The sequence below is a fragment of the Camelina sativa genome, chromosome 17 (assembly GCF_030686135.1).
Source record: "Camelina sativa cultivar CO46 ecotype springtype chromosome 17, ASM3068613v1".
Taxonomy (NCBI): domain Eukaryota; kingdom Viridiplantae; phylum Streptophyta; class Magnoliopsida; order Brassicales; family Brassicaceae; genus Camelina; species Camelina sativa.
Window position 1 is genome coordinate 34429054 of NC_141896.1, and position 20845 is coordinate 34449898.

Sequence of the window (20845 nt, forward strand, 5' to 3'; positions counted from 1 at the left end):
TCAAAACTTGTGAAGAAAACTTCCGATTTTGACTTTGGCCTAGCATCGATCGATGCATATGTTGTGTCGATCGATGCACTCTTCTAACAATGTCTTCCAACTTCTGCAGCTCAGCCTCGATGCTTGATTAAGCTCCAAATCTTCATATTTAACTCTATTATGCTTTCATCCATGCTAAATCCTATAAAGACTCAAAAGACTCTAAAAATAACAAAAAAAACTCTATAATTAAGACCTATATCATGACTAAAAACACCTAAAAACCATGATATATCAAAGAGAAAATCATTTGGAGACTTGAATCCATCATCAAGCCTAATCAAGCAATAGATCAAGGTTAGTGTTTATTCTTCTTTAAAAAACTATTCACGGTTGAATTAAACTAAATCTAGATGATCTTTGGGATATATAGATTTCATTAATATAAAAATATGAATTTATACAATTTAGCACAGTTGGCAAGAACAAAACGTGGGGTGGCCAACTCGTTAGGCTTCTTCATTTATTTTTGCTTAAGTTTTTTTTCTTAGCTCTAATTATTTTACTAGAGTTATTCTACTTGTCCAACAGTAATTTTTAAAATCTATTCCTTTATTCTATTAGTCGAATTAGATATGTCAAACGCTAATAATAATTAAATAGATCAATATTAGTATTGCTTTTAATTCAGAATTTTTCTTTTTTATATTATTTGTAAAAATGGATATAAATAATACCAATCTTGAATTTAAATTAGTTTATGATATAGTATTTACACATAAATAAAGAAAATATACACGAAATTTTTTAATAGACATTGAAAATTTTAAATAAATAAATAAGATAGATATTGAGAAATAATATGTTATTGATAATTAACACGTGTCATCAACTGAATAAATTAAATTAAACTATTTTCAAGGTGGTACTCTAAAAGTTTCTCCAATGTATTATGCTTTAGATACTCTAAAACCTTAATTCTCCTTTATAAACTCAAACCAATATGTAACTTCGGTTAGTTATAAATCTAAAATCTAATTTTCAATTGTCAACCCAAACTGACATATAATAATCTATTTTAATTGTAAAATCTAAACTCTAATTCTAATATGTTAGTCCAAATCAACATATAATTTTGTTTAATTATAAAATCTAAACCCTTACCTCTCCCCTCTTTAATTTAGTTATAAAACCAAACCTAAACCATCATTTTAATTTTGTTTAATTATAAATCTAAACTCTAATCTTTTTCTAATTTATAAACCCAAACTAAACCATAATTCTTCTTCATAAACTCAAATTGATATATCATATCATTTAATTGTAAAATATAAACTCTATTTATAAACTTAAACCGACATATAAAATTGCAAATCAAAATTTATAATTAGTTTTTTAAAAATAGAAAAAAAAATTATTTTCTATTTATTAGGTGACATAATCTGATTGGTTGAAAAAAAAAGGTGAACAAAAGGGTTCACTCATAAAGTGAACCCAAGTATTTTCGTTGTATAACATACTCTTAGATATTTCTAAGTTATTATAAAATTATTATGAGCTTGTTTCGTGATGTACCAAAGAATAAATCTGAATCGTTTCAGTTCAGTTGTCTCTAAACTAAGTAGTCTACGTTCGAATAAATCGATACTTACAGTAAAGTATCTAATGTCGAAAGGTAGTTGATACTTGATAGCTAGTGCTCAAACTGGAGAACAGGAGGTCTATAAGAGTGCATGACTTATATCGTTTTATTATGTTTGGCGTTAGACAATATTGTTTTATCTAAGATAGATAAACCCTTAATTAAGTATCACGACTAAGTATATGTTTATAAGATCTTACACACAACTTTTCAATATCAAAGTTCAATTTTTAATATATGAAATTTTATCTTTAAGTGTAGGACAAGAAAAGAAAGTTAGCTAAAAAACAAGAACTCATATCTATAAGAATAAAAAGTGCATGATAATGAATATATATAATTTAGAGGAAAATTATGTGGTGAGAAAGATATTAGAAAAAGAACATAATTTTTCTCACCACAAAATCCTTCTCTGTTATATAAATCATTATCATGATGTCCTTTTTACAAAGTGCCTAAGAAAAAGTGGAGATCTTATACAAATGTTTAATATGACAATGTACGTAGTAGTGTCGTACTCGTATCCAACGTTGGTTTATTGCAAGAAGAGTGTGATCGTTTGAGCGTGTTTTAGAAGTGATCGTATATACTCCGTGAGAGCTCAAAAAAAGTCTAGTGGTATGCCAGGATCAAAATGACAACTATATTAGACAATACTCTCCTTTAATTTGTTATATTATTTCAAATGTGTGATCGTGCGAGTGTGTTTGAGCAAATACATGAGAGAAGTTAACCATTCTTGTTTGGAAAGACAAACATAAACTTCATTTAGGAATATTTTGTTGGATGATTCCAACTTGTGGAAGAAGCTATCTCCTAGGAAATTGTCAAAAGATATAGGATAGGAAAAAGGAAAAGTTCATAAGATTAATAAGTTGTAATATGTTAATTCTAATAGGGTTTAGGAAAAGTTAAAACCTATAAATATAGGAGTCTATGGAGAGGTGTTCCATAAGACTTGAGAGAGAGATTTAGTTTTTGAGAGAGTTTTCTAAATCAATAATAAGAGAGGTGTTCTTATTCTTCAAGTTCTTTTGTTCTTAGATACTTGAAAATCATATATATATTAATAAAAAGAAAAATTATATCTACACATATGCATAAGCTGCAATATAGCATAAACTACAAATATGCACTCATTTCATGATAACTTTTTACTTCTACACTAGATGATAACCCGCACTGTGCAGTGCAGGAAATTATTTACGTAAATTTTGATTTATTAGTTACAAAATAATAGTAGTATCTTTATTTGATTTATTCTACGTATTTTATAATTTATAAATTTAATTTACTTAGTTTCATACTCCGATTTCGACTATAGTCGGTACAATAAACTTAACGACTTACCATTATTAGCTTTTGGGTATAATTGTTTAAATTTTTTATAATTGGTAGAATCAAGAAAACCCTTATTTACGCGTGATCCGATTTACTAATTGTAGCGGTATTGAGTCAACGTAAAAATGAATTAAAGTGAATAAAAATTATATGAGTGGGAGGTAAAATGGAGTATAACAAAATATCACTGTTACTAAAACTCATCAAGCTCAGTGCAAAATCATAAAATTTGAATATTTATAAGTATCAAATAAGTTAACCCGTAAAGTATAGATATGTTTTGATTAGTGTGACAAGACAATATATTACCTCTCCTATGAAAGAGAATTTAGTCCATTTTTTAATCATCTCATTATATTAAATTATATATATCAAATTCTCTCAAATTTTGAATTAATCTGTGAATGGGCGAAATCTTTTAGAAAATCAATTGTAAAAAATTTGTTACAAAAATTTGTAACATGCATGGCTGCACTGTTTAGACAGCGGGGGTTTAATAGTTTTCTGTGGATTATTATATTTATTTTTATTTTGAATGATTCAAAATAAATATTTAAGGAAAACTAATATTATGATTGGTCAAAATTATTAATTATTATTTTCTAATAAAATATTTTGTGTAGATGTTTTTGAAAAATTAAGGTTAAAATTTTGTATAAGAAAGATTGGATTTCTATTTATTCAAATACCATATGTTATAATCTAATACTTTTGTTATGAATAATTGCTTTATTAATACTATTGACGAAAATAGGTTTTTATTCTAATTGATAAAAATATCTTTATTATAAGATTGAGATTTTGTGAGTTGATATATGAATAAATGTATTCTTATTTTATATATATATATATATATATATATATATATATATATATATATAAATTCTATTAATACGGATTAAGTTAAAAATATAAACATTAACTTATGTAAATTGGAAACACTATACTTTTGATACCTGTTATGATTTTGATAAATTTTTATCGACAAAAGGAAAAAATCAGTTTATATCATGATCTAACCCTCTTCATTATTTAAAATTTAAACTAATCTAAATATATTATATAAGTAATATGTTGAAAAAGTAAACGAAAACAATTAAAAAAAGCAACTACGTTAATCTGTAGGACCCGCATCTATAAAAAATCTGAGTATATCTTGATTGAAGAATATTTCTAGATAGTTAGCACATGAAAATAATTATAAAACAGTCGTATATGATGTTAGCTAGAAAACGTTATTCCGCTATTAGCTGGGCTACGTCATTATGCCATAATATAAATTACTAATCAAACCATACATTCACAAATTGGTAAGGTTGTTGTTGGTGTTGGGTTTCGACGATCACAAGGCCAGTAGGAGAAGCCCAGTAAAGAATAATTGTCTCTTATGGTAATGGGCCTGCTACGAGCCCAAGAAGAAGGATCGGATAGGGGAGACGCCGAGTCAAGTCTGAGAGAAGATCTCGTGATCACGGGCCGAGATCTTCGGAGGAGATTGAGGAGATAGTTTCGAAGTCATTTTCTTTTTTTTTGAATTGAATGTAAAATTAATTCAAACTCAAAAGACTGTTTTACAATGACTGTGGACTATTAATCAATTGTTGCTGAATAGTGAAATGGAAACTTCAGTTTAAAGATAGAGAGGGTTATGGATGCGCAGCAAGCCACAGTGCCAAGCCATCATCATAGGAGTAGTCACCCTGATTGCGAATGGCAATAAATCTGTTCCGAATGGTTTTGTCAATGATCTTTACCAGCTGAGTAGAGGAAGTTTGTTGCTCCCCATGCCGCCTCTTGTTTTGCTCCTGCCAGACATGATAGATTGCAGATTGAAACCAGTACCGTAAGATGAATATACGGTGCCTCGTGTAGTTGGGGTTATTGAGCAGAGTGAGGAGTTGGTTCCAGTCTGTTGTGAATTGATGGTCGAGAAACTGAGCGAGCAAGGCTGACCAAACAGAGCTTGTATATGAACAAGAGAAAAAGAGGTGATTCCGGGATTCTGCTGCACCACAGAAGACGCAGTCAACGTTGTGAGTTGTGTTCCAGCGACCAACACGATCACCAGTCGATAGTCGATTTCTAACTGCCAACCAGGTAATGAAAGAGTATTTTGGTGTTGCCTTGGCAAACCAAACTCCACTGCTCCAACTTACTTTCTGCTGTGGGTTACGGACATGAACTGAGGTGTCCTTGGTACTGAAATCCTCTTGAAAAACATCTTGGGACCCCTTCCATAAGGAAATATCAGGAGCCTCGACAAGTACAAAGTTGGCTATGAGGGCCTCAATATCATTCAAAGTAGTGTAGCGATGATTTCTCTGTCGGTGACTTGCCTTGACTGACGGAACCTTTGCCTGAGGTGAGATACCAAGTGCAATACGTCCACAAGACCCCATAACATCATAGAGGCACCCCAAGTGACTCCAATTATCGTACCAGAATGATGTGGATTGACCGCTATACACGTCGACCTTGTAGAACTGTTGAGCCAAGTGCCTGTATTTCAAAAGCTTCCTCCACATCCAGGAGCCCTGTATGGTAGTGGATTTTATCTCCCAAAAATACTGGCGCTTGAGCAGCATTTCTGAGACCCATCGACTCTAGAGAGACTCCTTCCCCGACAGTATCCGCCAGATAAGCTTAAGGCAACTCACTTTATTAGCTACATGGAGAGATTGCAGGCCAAGTCCCCCCTCATCAAATGGTTTGCAGACATCCATCCAAGAGACCTTTGCTTTTTTTGCATTAAGCTCTGGTCCTGACCTGAGGAATGAAGAACAGAGTTTTTTGCAGGCCTTGATACATTCATTGGGGAGGCGATAAGCGGATATCCAGAAGTTCAAGGTGCCGGCAATGACAGAACGGAGTAGCTGTAGGCGGCCCGCAAAGGAGAGGTGGCGTGTACGCCAAGAAGACATTCGCGAGCGTAGATTTTCCAAAAGCGGAAGACAGTCCGCGAGAGACATTTGCTTAGTAAGCAGAGGCAAGCCTAAATATCGGACTGGCAGGTGACCTTGTGCAAAAGGGAAGTGTTGTAGGATGTCTATACGGTGTTGGTCAAAGATCCCAGCCATATAGAGAGTGGATTTCTCCACACTGATCCGGAGACATGATATAGCAGCAAACTCATTAAAAATTCGAAGAATCCCCTCCTCTGAAGACTTTTGTCCATCCACAAAAACCATCAGATCATCAGCAAAACATAAGTGAGTGAGCTGAATACGCTGACATTTAGGGTGATAACCAATCCGCCGCTCAACCGCAGCTTTATCCAGCAAGGCAAACAAGACATTCATGCATATAACAAATAAGTAAGGAGAGAGGGAACAAACCTGTCTTAATCCTCGCTTACTCTGAAAAAACCCGCTAATTCCCCATTCACTTTAACGGAAAAAGATGTCGTTGTGATACATAACTCGACCCAATGAACAAAAGTAGCCGGAAAATGCAATGCCTTAAGCACATTCAGAAGAAAATCCCATTGTACAGAATCAAAAGCTTTTGAGATGTTGATTTTCATAGCACACCGAGGGAAAACAGAGTCTTTGTGGTAATCCTTGACTACTTCCGATGCCAGCAAGACATTCTCCATTAACAACCTGTCCTTCACAAAAGCTGATTGATTTGAAGCAATAAAGTTAGGCAACACATGTCGATTTAAAGTTAGACATTCTCCATTTTCTGTTTAAATATTTGAGTGTTGATTAAGAAAGCACACATATAATTTTTACTAAGTACGACAGATTAAATCAATACAAATCCAGTTCGTCATTCTTCTTTGTTTTTATCGATTTCAACCGAAAGTCTGTCCAGATCTTGTTTCTTATTCGAATTCATTAAATTGTTGTTTCTCATATCAACAGTTGTGAATCTATGGAAAAAATAGAGTCATCACCTTGAAATGTTTGGTGCTAGAAGAGAAAAAATTATGCAGAAAGAATTTTTTTTCTTTTTTCTTTGAGAAGTTATAGTGTAATCACAAGTCATAGGGTAATTAAAGTATTTAAGAAGTGAGGAGTTCATAAATAAAATAAGAGAAAAAAAACCTCTAAGAAGAAACAATAAAAAGAAAATAAAACGAAGAAGTTCAAATTTTGAAGATAAAAATAAAACAAGGGAAACAAGATCAACAAGTACTATTCTAAGTATGTGGTCTTCTTCTTTTGAGAGTAGTTTTCAACAAGTTGATCGTTACTTATGTGTATGACAATTAAAACATGTGGTTATGTGAGATTCAAAATCTTTATGACGATTCTATTCTACGATGGAGGTAACAAATACCAGGATTTAGCTTGTCACGGCGCATCAATGTAGAAGTTAAATATTTCTTATAGCTTTACTACATTATCACTAATTAAAATAATTGAAAGTGCAAAAAAAAAGTGTAAAGGAGAGTTAAAAAAGAAGAAGGATCCCATACTTGTTCTCCTTTGGTAGGCTAATTATTGTCCACAAATTTCGTTAACACTAGCTCCAAGTCTTTCAATCACTAATCATTTCCATCTAGTATATAGTTTTTAATTGAAAAAGCGTATGCATTAGTTTGCTTAGTAATCAAAATTTAGTGTGTGACAAATATAATCTTGGTTAAAAGTGATATGCATTATTCCGACCTCCACTAAATGATATATCTTATATAATATGATAAGGTTTTTCTCAACTTTTGCTAAAAAAATGACACTTGGCCTATTATCTATCTGACACCTGTACATTTTTGTTGTTTGGATCTAATTAACAAAATTCATTTATACTTTGGACCTAATTCACTAAAAGCCTATAAAAAAAAAAAAAAAAAAACTCTTAACATTTTCTTCTTCCCTTTTTCAATTAGGCCTCTTCCAATCTAAACCCACCATTTATCAGTTTATGGTTTCATCCTAAGAACAATCTAATTATAAGTTATTTTGAAATTATAAAAATATGTTTCAATCTTATGTATGATTCACGGGCAAGAACGGATTCTAAATTATGTAAAAAAATTATTTATGGGTTTCAATCTTATAAATAATTCATAAGCAATAAAGGAATCTAAATTATGTTAGATTGTAGATGTTTACATGTTCTCAAAATTCTCTTATAAATTCATAAATTTCTCTGGCACGCCAAGCGCGTACCTCTTCGCACCATGTTTTGTTTGTAAACAATTTTCCACCCAATTGGCTCGTTTGAGCTGATCTTTTATTGACAAAAACAAAATTCATAAATTTCTGACTCAAATTTAAATTTCTGGGTTTCTATTATTGGGTTTAGTTTCTGGCCTTTAATCTTATATAATCTAATGGTGGGATATTTTATGTAAGTAATTTGATAATTGCTTACTCATTTATTTCCCATTAGATATTACCAATTAGTTTTCCATAATATTAGAATTCAATCCGTTTTCCATAAAATTAAATTTCAGTCCCTAATTACTTTCATTTTAAGAGAATTTTTTCAGTCATGATTATTTAATTTCAGTCATTAGGTTCCTATGAAGAATTTTATTATTTTTATATATCTTTCCATATTTCAATACGTATTCTTGAATAATTTTAATTGTTTTGTTGCAGATTATCATTTTTGTTGTTTGCATTAAAACTACATCAGAAAAATATAATGTAAAATGTGAGCAAGCAAAACGAACTACAATATGGAAATAATAAAAATAATTTTTTATATTTTTTATAATTTTATTTATAATAATAAAAAGGTTTTAAAAAAAAACATTGGCGTTTGCATTAAAACTCTTAACAGCCTATAAAAAACATTGGACCTAATTCACTAAAAGCCTATAAAAAAAAAAAAAAAAAAACTCTTAACATTTTCTTCTTCCCTTTTTCAATTAGGCCTCTTCCAATCTAAACCCACCATTTATCAGTTTATGGTTTCATCCTAAGAACAATCTAATTATAAGTTATTTTGAAATTATAAAAATATGTTTCAATCTTATGTATGATTCACGGGCAAGAACGGATTCTAAATTATGTAAAAAAATTATTTATGGGTTTCAATCTTATAAATAATTCATAAGCAATAAAGGAATCTAAATTATGTTAGATTGTAGATGTTTACATGTTCTCAAAATTCTCTTATAAATTCATAAATTTCTCTGGCACGCCAAGCGCGTACCTCTTCGCACCATGTTTTGTTTGTAAACAATTTTCCACCCAATTGGCTCGTTTGAGCTGATCTTTTATTGACAAAAACAAAATTCATAAATTTCTGACTCAAATTTAAATTTCTGGGTTTCTATTATTGGGTTTAGTTTCTGGCCTTTAATCTTATATAATCTAATGGTGGGATATTTTATGTAAGTAATTTGATAATTGCTTACTCATTTATTTCCCATTAGATATTACCAATTAGTTTTCCATAATATTAGAATTCAATCCGTTTTCCATAAAATTAAATTTCAGTCCCTAATTACTTTCATTTTAAGAGAATTTTTTCAGTCATGATTATTTAATTTCAGTCATTAGGTTCCTATGAAGAATTTTATTATTTTTATATATCTTTCCATATTTCAATACGTATTCTTGAATAATTTTAATTGTTTTGTTGCAGATTATCATTTTTGTTGTTTGCATTAAAACTACATCAGAAAAATATAATGTGAGAATGTTTGACAAATTTACTTATTCATTAAAGTGTTTATGTATGTATTTCCTAATCTCCATGGAACAGTCCGGCAATTTTGGATGATATATGCCAATTTGTTTTTTAAAAAACCATTTTCATTATCGTAAATAAAATTATAAGAATATAATATAAAAAATTATTTTCATAAGATAGTTTCTAAGTCCATAAACCGAAATATGTTTGTTTTGCTTGCTCACATTTTTTTTGTCTTTTCAATGTTTTCATATTTATTTAAATATTTATATAAAAATAAAAATTATATCGCCTAATAACTCATTATTGTTTTAACACTCTTCGAATATAGAAAATTTTTTATTAGAGTTTCAAATTTTTTTTTCTAAATTAAAATTTACTTTAAAATTCATCAAAAAATGGTTTAATTAACATTAATCTAATGCTCATTCACCAACAGTTCAAAAGACGAAATAGTTTTTTATATAAACCTAACAAACTTCATCTATAAATTGGATATATCTACATAAAAAATATATGTTTTTCTTATATAAAACTTGAACTTATTAAAAAAATCTAATAATAACTGAACTTATAATTTTTTTTTTCTACATAAAAGACAAAAAAAACATTTGGTCTAAAGTATGGTCCAAAAAATTTGATGCCCTAATGCTTGGCTTCATTTGTTTACCATATGGGTTGAGCCTCAGTCTGGGCCTTGAACCATATTTTATATTTACTCTAGGGTTGTCGTGTTTGTTGGTTATGTTAATACTACTACATCATGAAAAAATGAACTATCATGATTTAGTATGTTCAACATCACTACAAAAAATATGTGTATTTTTAGCACACGAAAAAACGCTATTATTTCATTTCGATAGCGATTTTGTAAATGATGTCTTTGCCGGTACCATCTTAGAGGAGGCACATACAATAATGCTTTTTTCTTTTGTTATTATTTGTCTCTCTATAATAGTGCATTATTATCACTATATTAAGATTATTAGTAGCATTTTAAATTTGCTATATTACAATTAACAGTTTGTAAAGTAGACTAAAACTTTTTCTTATTAGACGATGCATATGAGTCTCTGCATTGTAAATTTAGTTTGTAATGTTACTATCATATGCTTAAAAATCATGTTGTTAAGATTGTGATGTCTTTTTATATCATAGCATGATATGAGTTGCATTTTTCTTTACTAATTAATTTGACTTCTATAGTTTTGAGTAATATATGCTAATTGTATATTGGTATCATATATTTTTAGGAATCTTAGTATCAAATAGCTTTAGAATTAACCATCTTAAAAAGAAAAGATCAACAAAAATTCTCATAACATTTTCCACTTTCACATTAATATTTTACTTCCTAAGAAACTTTTTTATTATGACATTTGATATTATAATATTATGTGGTTTTTATTCTAAGTAGCTACGACAAAATAAATATTTGTTTTATTCAATTGCATTTATGATAAAGCTAAATAGACAGATCTAAAAATCCATTTCGGCGATGGAACAAAACTATTGCATTTTTATACTCAACCAAATTTTGAGTAATTTTCTATAACTTTATTTACTTGGATTCATTTTCATTATTAAAATTTCGTAAAAACAATTTTAATTTGTATTAGAATGTATAAAGAATAAATTATATTGAGGGATGTGATTGCATTTTTTACCTCACCGAAAATTAGCTGGTAAAATATATTTATTAAGTGCATTGTTGTTTACCTAAATTTCATATTTATATTGTATTCATGTAAGTTATATTCCAAAATTTCATGTTTTTGTAGATGTCAGTGGTAATATAATTTGTGCAAATGCAAGAGAGAAAATAAAAAGATGGAGAATGCTTAATATGTGTTGAAAGTCTAAAGAGATAAAACACAATAAACACACTACTATGTAATCAAAAATTTCTCCACATGTTGAAATACTCTAATACTATATATAAAAGGAAAATTCAACTAACACTAAACAAAAGAGCCCAAAAAAAATTGAAATGATCAGTATATTTTAAAAATTATTAAAATAACAATTGCTGAGTAAACAAATAAAAGAACTATAATATCCAAATTACTAAAATTCAAAAACAATGTAAGCTAAATCCGTGTGTAGCACGGGATAACTTCTAGTATGCATATAAATATAACTTTTCACAAAGATGTATCCATATACTAAAATGATTTACTCTCAGAATTTCGCAATAATACTATCGAAAACCGAACTATAAGTCCTCCTTACTATGTTCCATTGTTCCACTATTTCCAAATAGTTCAACTGTTAAACTTGACAAGTAGCGATTTATGATTCTTTTTAGTCAAAGCTAGCTTTAGTATTTTTTTTTTTTCAAGTGAAGAGAGACTTACTTTCAATTGTTTTTTGCAAGATGTAACTCTAAGTTGGATTGGAACTTCCTAATAATTTCCAAGGATTATATAATCTGCCATAGGATAGGACAGAAGCCCTCCGAGATAAATTCCAAAAATATATATTTTAAGAATTTTATAATATTCAAAATGATCATGAAATATAAATAAAGTAGCATAAAAAAAAACTAAGAAACATGGGACTTATTGTTAAGGTTGTGGAGATTTAGGAGAAGAAAGCGACAAAGTTCAAATCCAGACGTATAAGTTATACATATACACGCACGTTCCTCTCCTTTTGAAAGGTACACAAAAATAAACAAACGCCGACCAAGAAAAAAAGAACATTTAAACAAACAACAGAACCATTTATATGCAGACAGTTAGATGCTTCGGAAATAACAAAATAGGAAAAATAGATCTTCCAAATATTACCTAGAGAATAATAGTTTAGTAAACATATCGAAAAAGCCACAAAGATCTTATGATCTGATAGTTACATTACATCTCATAAATCCAATAAAAACTAGGACAATTCGATCGATGTTAAGAAATCAAGAAAACATAATACAGATGTATCGATGATGTTCTTTCAACATATAAGATTTCTTCTTATTTCAAGCTGAAATTACAATACATGTTGTAACGATCATGTTCTTTTACAAGACTTGATTGTCTATGAAATCACAACATATCCCTATTTCTAGAGAAAGATTTTGTTGTGAGAAAAACTATCTTCTTTTCCTAATATCTTTCTTACCAAAAACAACTTTTTCTCTATATTATATTTTTATTTTTTTTTGTTATGAGTTCTTATTCTTTTAGTAACTTTATTTTCTTGGTCTACACTTAAATACACAATTTCATAAATTAAAAATAGAAATTTAATTTTGATTTTTTTTTTTTTTGTGTGTAAGATCTTATAGATATGATTTTCACTAATGTACTATACATAATCTATTGTTATTTTATTAAAATTTCTCTTGTAAGTTTCGCTTAGGAGATCATTATAAGCTAAGAATACTCAGAAGAATAGAAGGATCTAGCATTTTTTTTCTTCCAATGAAGTACCAAAACATTACACGTTCTAAACTGAATTATCAAGCAAGAAAACATATACACATGGAAACCCTTTATCAAAAGAAAAACATATACACATGGAAAGAACAAAGAAAGACGAATGCTAAAGCACAAAGACTGCTTTACAACACCACATATTGTCGGCAAAGCATTAAACTGTGAAGAAGATACAATAAAATCTTCCCCTTGGCAAAAAATAACAAACAAAAATCAAAAGTAAATAAACTAAAAACATTGAATAATGGAGATAAAATAAAATGCAGCTTATGAAGAATCAACACAAGACAAACATGATAAAACAAAGTTTTTCCCAATTTAAAGTGAGACAAAAAGTAGTGTTTTAAAATTCAATGTTGGAAAAGTGAAGAGTCCCTACACAAGCATCTTGTGGTTGGAGAGGTATGGGCCAAATGTCACAATAAGCACTCAAGGATTCATGAAATTGGATAAGCTCTCAAGACTCACTTGGGAAAAAAAATGATAAGAAACGCACTTTCTTGAACAAAAATTATTAGTCTCCCATTATTAAATTCTCAGTCCCCACTCACTAATCAGTGAGCATCTCATGTTGTATATAAGACCACATTGAATTCCCCAAAACTTTAAGAAGCAAAAGAACCTGACAAAGCTAAGCAAAGCATAAAGAAGAGACTTTGGTCCAAAGCTCATCAAAGAGTAAAATATGTCTGCAAATGAGTTACCTTCTTCTTCAGCTCAAGCCTTCCAAGAGCAATCCCTTGCCGGTTTTGTCTCTAGAAAGCTACTTCTCCACAACCCATTTGACCACAACACTGAACGAGCCTTTGCGGTTGCACCATCTGCTCTCAATTCCCATGAGAACAACCTCAGTGGGAATGTCCTGATGCTTCTCTCAGTCCTCATCTGCGGCATCATCTGTTGCCTCGGGTTACATTACATCATTCGTTGTGCATTCAGACGTACTTCAAGTTTCATGATCTCCGATCCGATCTCTGGTTTTTCAACATCACGAGATTCATCAGACAAAGGAATCAAGAAGAAAGCTCTTAGGATGTTCCCAGTTGTGAGTTACTCACCTGAGATGAACTTGCCAGGGCTTGGTGAAGAGTGTGTCATTTGTTTGTCAGATTTTGTTTCCGGTGAACAGATTAGGATGCTCCCTAAGTGCCACCATGGTTTCCATGTTCGTTGCATTGACAAGTGGCTTCAACATCATTTGACTTGTCCCAAATGCAGACACTGTCTGGTTGAGACATGCCAAAAGATCTTAGGTGACTTCAGCCAAGCTGATCAAGTGGTAGCAGTACCAACAGAGAGCGTTATCGTCAGGATTGCTCCTCTAGAACCTGAAGGAAGAGTAAACACTTTAAGAGAAAGCAGCTAGATGCCAAGTGAGGCAGAAACCATCAAAAGTTCAGAATTTGTGCTTTTTTAGTTAGGTAGGAGATTTTTAGATCTGATCACAAATCATGTCTTTAGCCACTTGAGAAAAAAACAAATCACTCAGGATAACTCAATTTTTTTATGTCTTTCGTTTTTGCCTGTAACACAAAGTGTATACAGAGAGAATATATCTCACGAGTTCATCAAAGTTCTTTTTGCAAAGATATGTTTTACAGTGGAATGTGAATTATGCTTTCTATTCCAAAAACATTAAGAAGCAACTATAACCAAAGACTAATAAGTGCCAGTCATATATTCTCAAGTGTCACAATCATTACTCAGAATAAAATGGTTTCTGGTAATGAATGCCAAGGATTGTGTGAAGTAGTGTTTTATCTAAGAGATGCATATACCATATACGACGTAGACCTGGTCGCGTGTATGCTTGATAGTGATAAATATACAAAGTTGGTGAAACACAATGCATTATCCACTTGACTCGACCCACTTAAAACACTACCTATATGCCTAAAAACCAATCCACACATGGGTCATCAAGATAGATTAAACCAGAGGATTCTTCACCGTAATGATAAAGAAAAAACCATCATTACCAGAGGAAAGTGATATGGACCCAACCCACAATAACTAAAACCAACCAAAAGCTAAATTCAGAACTAAAAGCTAGGAACACAGTCTTGTAAGATTGCCAGTCAAGTGATAAACCAAATCCTATGGGATATAGCCTTGACACCGAACATACCTATGCCACAATATACTATCGAAGATTTAGAGGTGATCTGTAGATACCATCCCAGTTGAGAGAATCCATACCCACAGGTCACAAAAAAAAAAAAAAAATCTAAGTGGGGATAAACATCCAATTATTGTCATCACATGCGTCTCCTACTCTACTCTTTATGGTTAATGCCTCAAAATTTACTCTACTCTGACATTTATCAAATTGGTACTCAAGTTTGTCTCAGTTTGTGGTGAATCTTCTGTTTAGATCTAGTATACTCACTCTATTACTTTTCTCCACAACAGGTGTTCATTGTGGGTATGCACACTACCTAGTGGAAGATATTGTCATATGATAAATGAACCGAGATAAGGCTACTTTTATCTCTGTGATAAATAAAATGGTGCAAATATATGGAGTGATCAACTTGATATACCACTTGATATCATAGTCATTTTCATAGATTCTCAAGATATCAAAGTCCGAATCCACAACCCATTCTAAAAAAAAAAACTACGAATAACTGATTTAGTTAAAGGACCGCATGAACTATGAGATTTAGTAGATCCTGTAATTTAAAAGGGAGCAACATGTCATAAACAAGGTTATCAAACAAAAAAGACAAGTCATATTACAAGGTTATCGAAACAAAAGACAAGCCATAAAAAATGATGGTTTACATAAGGCTTAAGATCCTAGGCATTTCTGATTGGATGAGACACAAATAATGTGTAGAAAAGTTCAATTTAATAGTGAGTGAGGCCGTGCACAAAAAGGAAGGGTTATTGGTTAATAACATAAGACTGTGGTTAACAGGTAGCATATCTCCATTAAGCATCTGCGGGATATGCGATCATATCCAATAATATGCCATTGAGAGTGTAAAAACTGCTATAAAGTGATTCTTAACTCTTAAGTACAACTTTATTCGTGATAAATTGCGGATCTAGCTTAAGTAATGCCCTTACTAAAAAAGCTAAAGCTACTAGTCTAAATTCTTCAACTCTCTCAACAATTTTGAGGCTTTCTAGAAATTTGCCATAAAACTACTACTGGAACAACCGTAGGACATCAATACAATTTACCAAATAATCATAGTAAAGGTACTAAAGATGTTCAAACTTCTGCTGCCAGTTAAATTCCTATTTGCAATTATTATAATGTTCTTTTGCTGGGTGAGAACTATCTACTCTACTATTAACAAGAGTTAAAAAGTAAGACAGTGTAAAAACAAAAGCACTAGAGGACAATGATAGCTTTGGAAGATAATGTTTAGAAATACTATCTTAGTGCTTTAAGAAATCCGGGCCACTTGTTGGACTAAAGACCTCAATCAGTATGATAAGATTCATGTCTACACTTTTTCTAATATAATACATAGTAGCTATAATTCAGAGCTGTGCTAATAATAAAATTAGAGAACATACCGTTATAAAGCAAAAGAACTGTACACAATAAGCTGTGCCTATTCATTCTCAAAAATAAGATTCCCTACATTGTCAAAACCGAACAAAGAAAAAGATATTTAGCAGGAACGATGAATAAATAGAAATTTACGTAAAAGTTCTTTAAAAGATGAACACTGAGAACAAACATTGGAGAATGAATGATTAAATAGTAGGTTCCACCAAAGAAAGTCAATAATGATGAAGCTCTTTGTTTCAGTATTTCAACTTTCTAGGCAAAGTGTAATGTTCCTGAAACTTTTCTCAGGATTAAAACCAATTGGGTCCAAACCATTTCTACATCATGATAGCATCCAACAAAACTATTACTTGAGTATTCTCACCAAGTCTCGTTATTTCACCTCAACAGAACCATTTATATGCAGCCATGTAGCTACTTGGGAATATATAAAAAGAATGAATAACAAACTTAAAAACATATTATAATATATGTAAACAGAAATCAATCTTATCAAGAATCAACACAAAGACAAAATATTAAACAGAGTTTTTAACATAAAGTGACAACAAAAGAACTAATTTCATAATCAATTTCCCAAGACAAGCATCTTGTGGTAGGAGGTGGTCTGGGCCAACGGCACAATCAGCACTCAAAGTTTAATGGAATTGGATAAGCTCTTTCTGGGTCCCAAATACTGCCAACTCTCATTTGAAAAGAAGAAGAAAACTCACTTTTTAGAACAAAAATTATTAGTGTCCAATTATAAAATTCTCCTGTCCCCACTAATTAACCAGTAACATTCTCAAGCTATATATAAAGACCACTTTGAATTCCCCAAAACTTTAAGAAGCAATAACCAAACAAAGCAAAGCAAAGCAGAGAGAGGACATTTTGATTTAAAGCTTTTGTCAAAGAATAAAAAAATGTCTGCAAATGAGTTACCTGCTTCAGCTCAATCCTTCCAAGAACAATTACTTGGCGGTTATGTCTCTAGAAAGCTTCTTCTGCACAACCCATTTGACCACAACTCTCAACGAGACTTGGCAGTTGCACCATCTCCTCTCATAACCGATGAGAACAATCTCAGACGAAATGTTCTGATGCTTCTCTCAGTCCTCATCTGTGGCATCATATGTTGCCTTGGGTTACATTACATTATTCGTTGTGCATTCACACGTTCTTCAAGTTTCATGATCTCTGAGCCTATATCTAGTCTTTCAACACCACGAGGCTCATCAAACAAAGGAATCAAGAAGAAAGCTCTTAAAATGTTTCCAATTGTGAGTTACTCACCTAAGATGAACCTGCCGGGGGTTGGCGAAGAGTGTGTCATTTGTTTGTCGGATTTTGTTTCTGGTGAACAACTCAGGCTGCTCCCCAAGTGCAACCACGGGTTCCATATTCGTTGCATAGAAAAGTGGCTTAAACATCATTTGACTTGTCCCAAATGCAGACACTGTCTGGATGAGACATGCCAAAAGATTTTAGGTGACTTCAGCCAAGCTGATTCAGTTGCGACAGCACCCACAGAGAGTGTAATTGTCAGGGTTGGTCTTCTAGAACCTGAAAGTAGAGAAAACCCTTTTAGAGAAAGCAGCTAGATTGTAAGAAAGGTAGAAAACATGATCAATTAAGAATTTGTCAGCAGTTAGATAGGAGATATTATACTCTTGAGCAAAATTTATGTCTTTAGCCATAGAAGGGTTTCCTAAAATAGAAAAAAATCATAGGATACTTCTAATTTTCTAATGTCCTTTTTTGCCTGTAGCATTAAGTGTATACAGAGAGAATATATGATATATCTCACTTTCCAATAGCATCTCACGAGTTCAACAAAGTTCTTTTGGCAAAGTTATCTTTTACGGTGGAATGTGAATTATGCATTCTTATCCAAAAACATTAAGAATCATCTACAACCAAAGCTTGATAAGTGCTAGTCATATTCTTATGAGTTATAATCAATCACTACAGAGAACCAAAAAAGTCACTAGACAGAACCAATGGTTTCAGACCAGACCAGACCTCAACAAGTAATGAATGCCAAGGTTTATGCACAGAAGCAGTGTCTAGCCTATAGAAGATGCATTTACAGACCAGACCTCATCACGTGTACGCTTAATACAGAAAAATGCACAAAGTTGGTGAACAAAAAATGAATGTATCTACTTGACACAACCCATATAACTCAAAATCGATCAACACACATGAGTCACCGAGATAGCAAATAACATTTCATATGATCCTTCCCGACAATGATAACGAAATCTACTCTGCCGTAGGAACACGGACCCAACCAACCTAAGTTTCTGGGTAAAATTCGGACCTGAAAGCTACTTTGGGGGTATGTATAGTTTTGTAAGATATCAAGTTCAGTTACAGTAAACTTTGTCTTCCTAGTTGCTCAACCACCAGTCATGTACCCATCTTATGGGATCTAACTTCGACACCAGACATATCTATGCCATGGTACACTGACAAAAATGTAGAGTTGATCTGTAGTTACCATCCTGGTCGAGAGAATCCATCCCCATAAGTCCCACACCAAAATCTAAAAAGAGGGTGTGAAGTAAGATAAGTGAGAAATCCTTCACCATTGTTAAACCAAACACGGTTAAACTTCCAAATGATTCTCATCACAAGCCTCTCCATCTGAGGGTTGATATATTTTGATGCCTCAAAATTCACTCACACTTTATCTTATCATATTGGTACTAAAGTTTGTATCGTATCATAGTGATGTTCTGTCTAATGTAATATACTTTATAATTCTTTTTTTCTCCACAACAAGCGCACATCTTGGGTATTGTACAGTATCAGTGCTATCTCGTAGTGTGAAAACAGAAGAAAAACTACAAAGTTGGCCTAACTGGATTCTATCTCTATGACAAGAAAAAAAAATAGTGCAGATAAAATAAAAAATGAATACATGAAGTGTTCAACTAGATATAGGGATATTTATATATACCAGTTGATATCTTAGTTATTTTCATCGATTTTCACCAAATACCAAACTCGGAATCCTGATCACTGGGTGATTCACAACCAGCTAAACAAGTTGGTATCAAGAACCTATTGTTAAAAAATAACTAATATTGATTGAGGTAAGGACCACATGTTCTAACTACGAGATTTTGGAGATCCTACAGTTAAAAAAAAAAAAAAGGGAGCAACATGTCACAAACAAGGTTATCAAAACAAAACACATGTTATAAACAAATGATGCTGCAGATAGGGCTTAAGATCCTAGGCATTTCTGATTGGATAAGATGTACATCAAGTGTTGAAAAGTTCAATTAATAAGCACAGCCCCACTTAAAAAAAAGGAAGCTTAATAAAAATTGCGGATGTCCACAAAAAATAAGAGTTATTGGTTAATAACAGAAGACTGTGGTTTACAGGTAACATATGTCCATTACACGTATCTGAGGAATATCAGATGGTATCAGATAATATCTGGTAAATATGCTATTGAGATTGTGAAAACTACAACAAATTATTTTTTAAGTACAACTTTCTCGGCGATAAATCGCAGATTTAGCATAAGTAATGACCTTACTGCAACAACTAATGGTTTAAACTACTCTCTCAACAATCTATAACTCTGCTTTCAATAAACTACTCTGGAACAACCGTAGGACATCAACAGATGTTAAGATGTTATTAAAACAAAAGATGTTCAGATTTCCGCTACCATTCAAGTCCCATTACTATATGCTCTACTATTAACAGCGTTAAAAGTAACAACAGTGATTAAAGACAGAAGCACTAGAGGACAAATGAGATGCGTTGGAAGATAATGTTTTAAAAGACTATCTTAGTGCTTTAAGAAAATCCCGGGCCACTTGTTGGACTAAAGACATCGATCAGTAAGATAGATTCATGTCTAACCTTTTTGTAATATAAGAAATATCGTAGTTATAATTCAGAACAGTGCTAATAAAATAATGGAGAAAGTTTCGTCGACATACCGTTAAAAAGCAAAAGAGCTGTACACAATAGGCTGTGCCTATTCATCCTTGCACAATGAACAAAAATAGATATTTACTCAACAGATATTTAGTAGGAACGATGAATAAATAGATACTTAACAGATATTTAGTAGATATTAGTAGGAACTATGAATACTTAAGTTCACCGAAAGACGAACACTGAGAATTGGCGTTCAAGAGTAAATGAATAAAGAAAGTCATAGAGTGAAAATAATAATGGATACATAGATGATTAAAGACAAGACTATATGCAGCAAAACTCTTACTTGAGTATTCCCAAAAATATTCGAGTTGTCATTGTTTTTCATGTTCTTTTTTACCTCAAGAGAACCATTTATATGCAGACATTTAG

The 20845-nt window shown here is 31.7% G+C and overlaps 2 protein-coding genes and 1 pseudogene across 2 annotated transcripts; 2 read left to right on the forward strand and 1 right to left on the reverse strand.

The window, feature by feature from the left end:
• Positions 1-4608: 4608 nt before the first annotated feature.
• Positions 4609-7271, reverse strand: LOC147924711 (uncharacterized; annotated as a pseudogene).
• A 6231-nt stretch (positions 7272-13502) lies between these two features.
• On the forward strand, positions 13503-14577 carry LOC147924712 (RING-H2 finger protein ATL75). Its single transcript, XM_087496189.1, has one exon. It carries the CDS (start codon positions 13676-13678, stop codon positions 14354-14356), a length of 681 nt encoding a protein of 226 aa, XP_087352315.1. The 5' UTR covers positions 13503-13675; the 3' UTR covers positions 14357-14577.
• A 2768-nt stretch (positions 14578-17345) lies between these two features.
• Positions 17346-18320, forward strand: LOC104742449 (E3 ubiquitin-protein ligase ATL76). The gene has a single exon (XM_010463460.3). The coding sequence runs from the start codon at positions 17428-17430 to the stop codon at positions 18103-18105; it is 678 nt and encodes a 225-aa protein (XP_010461762.2). The 5' UTR covers positions 17346-17427; the 3' UTR covers positions 18106-18320.
• Positions 18321-20845: the final 2525 nt, after the last annotated feature.

Bases quoted from the DNA above. Each gene is read 5' to 3' on its own strand.
- LOC147924712 (XM_087496189.1), top strand. From the start codon at position 13,676: ATGTCTGCAAATGAGTTACCTTCTTCTTCAGCTCAAGCCTTCCAAGAG.
- LOC104742449 (XM_010463460.3), top strand. From the start codon at position 17,428: ATGTCTGCAAATGAGTTACCTGCTTCAGCTCAATCCTTCCAAGAACAA.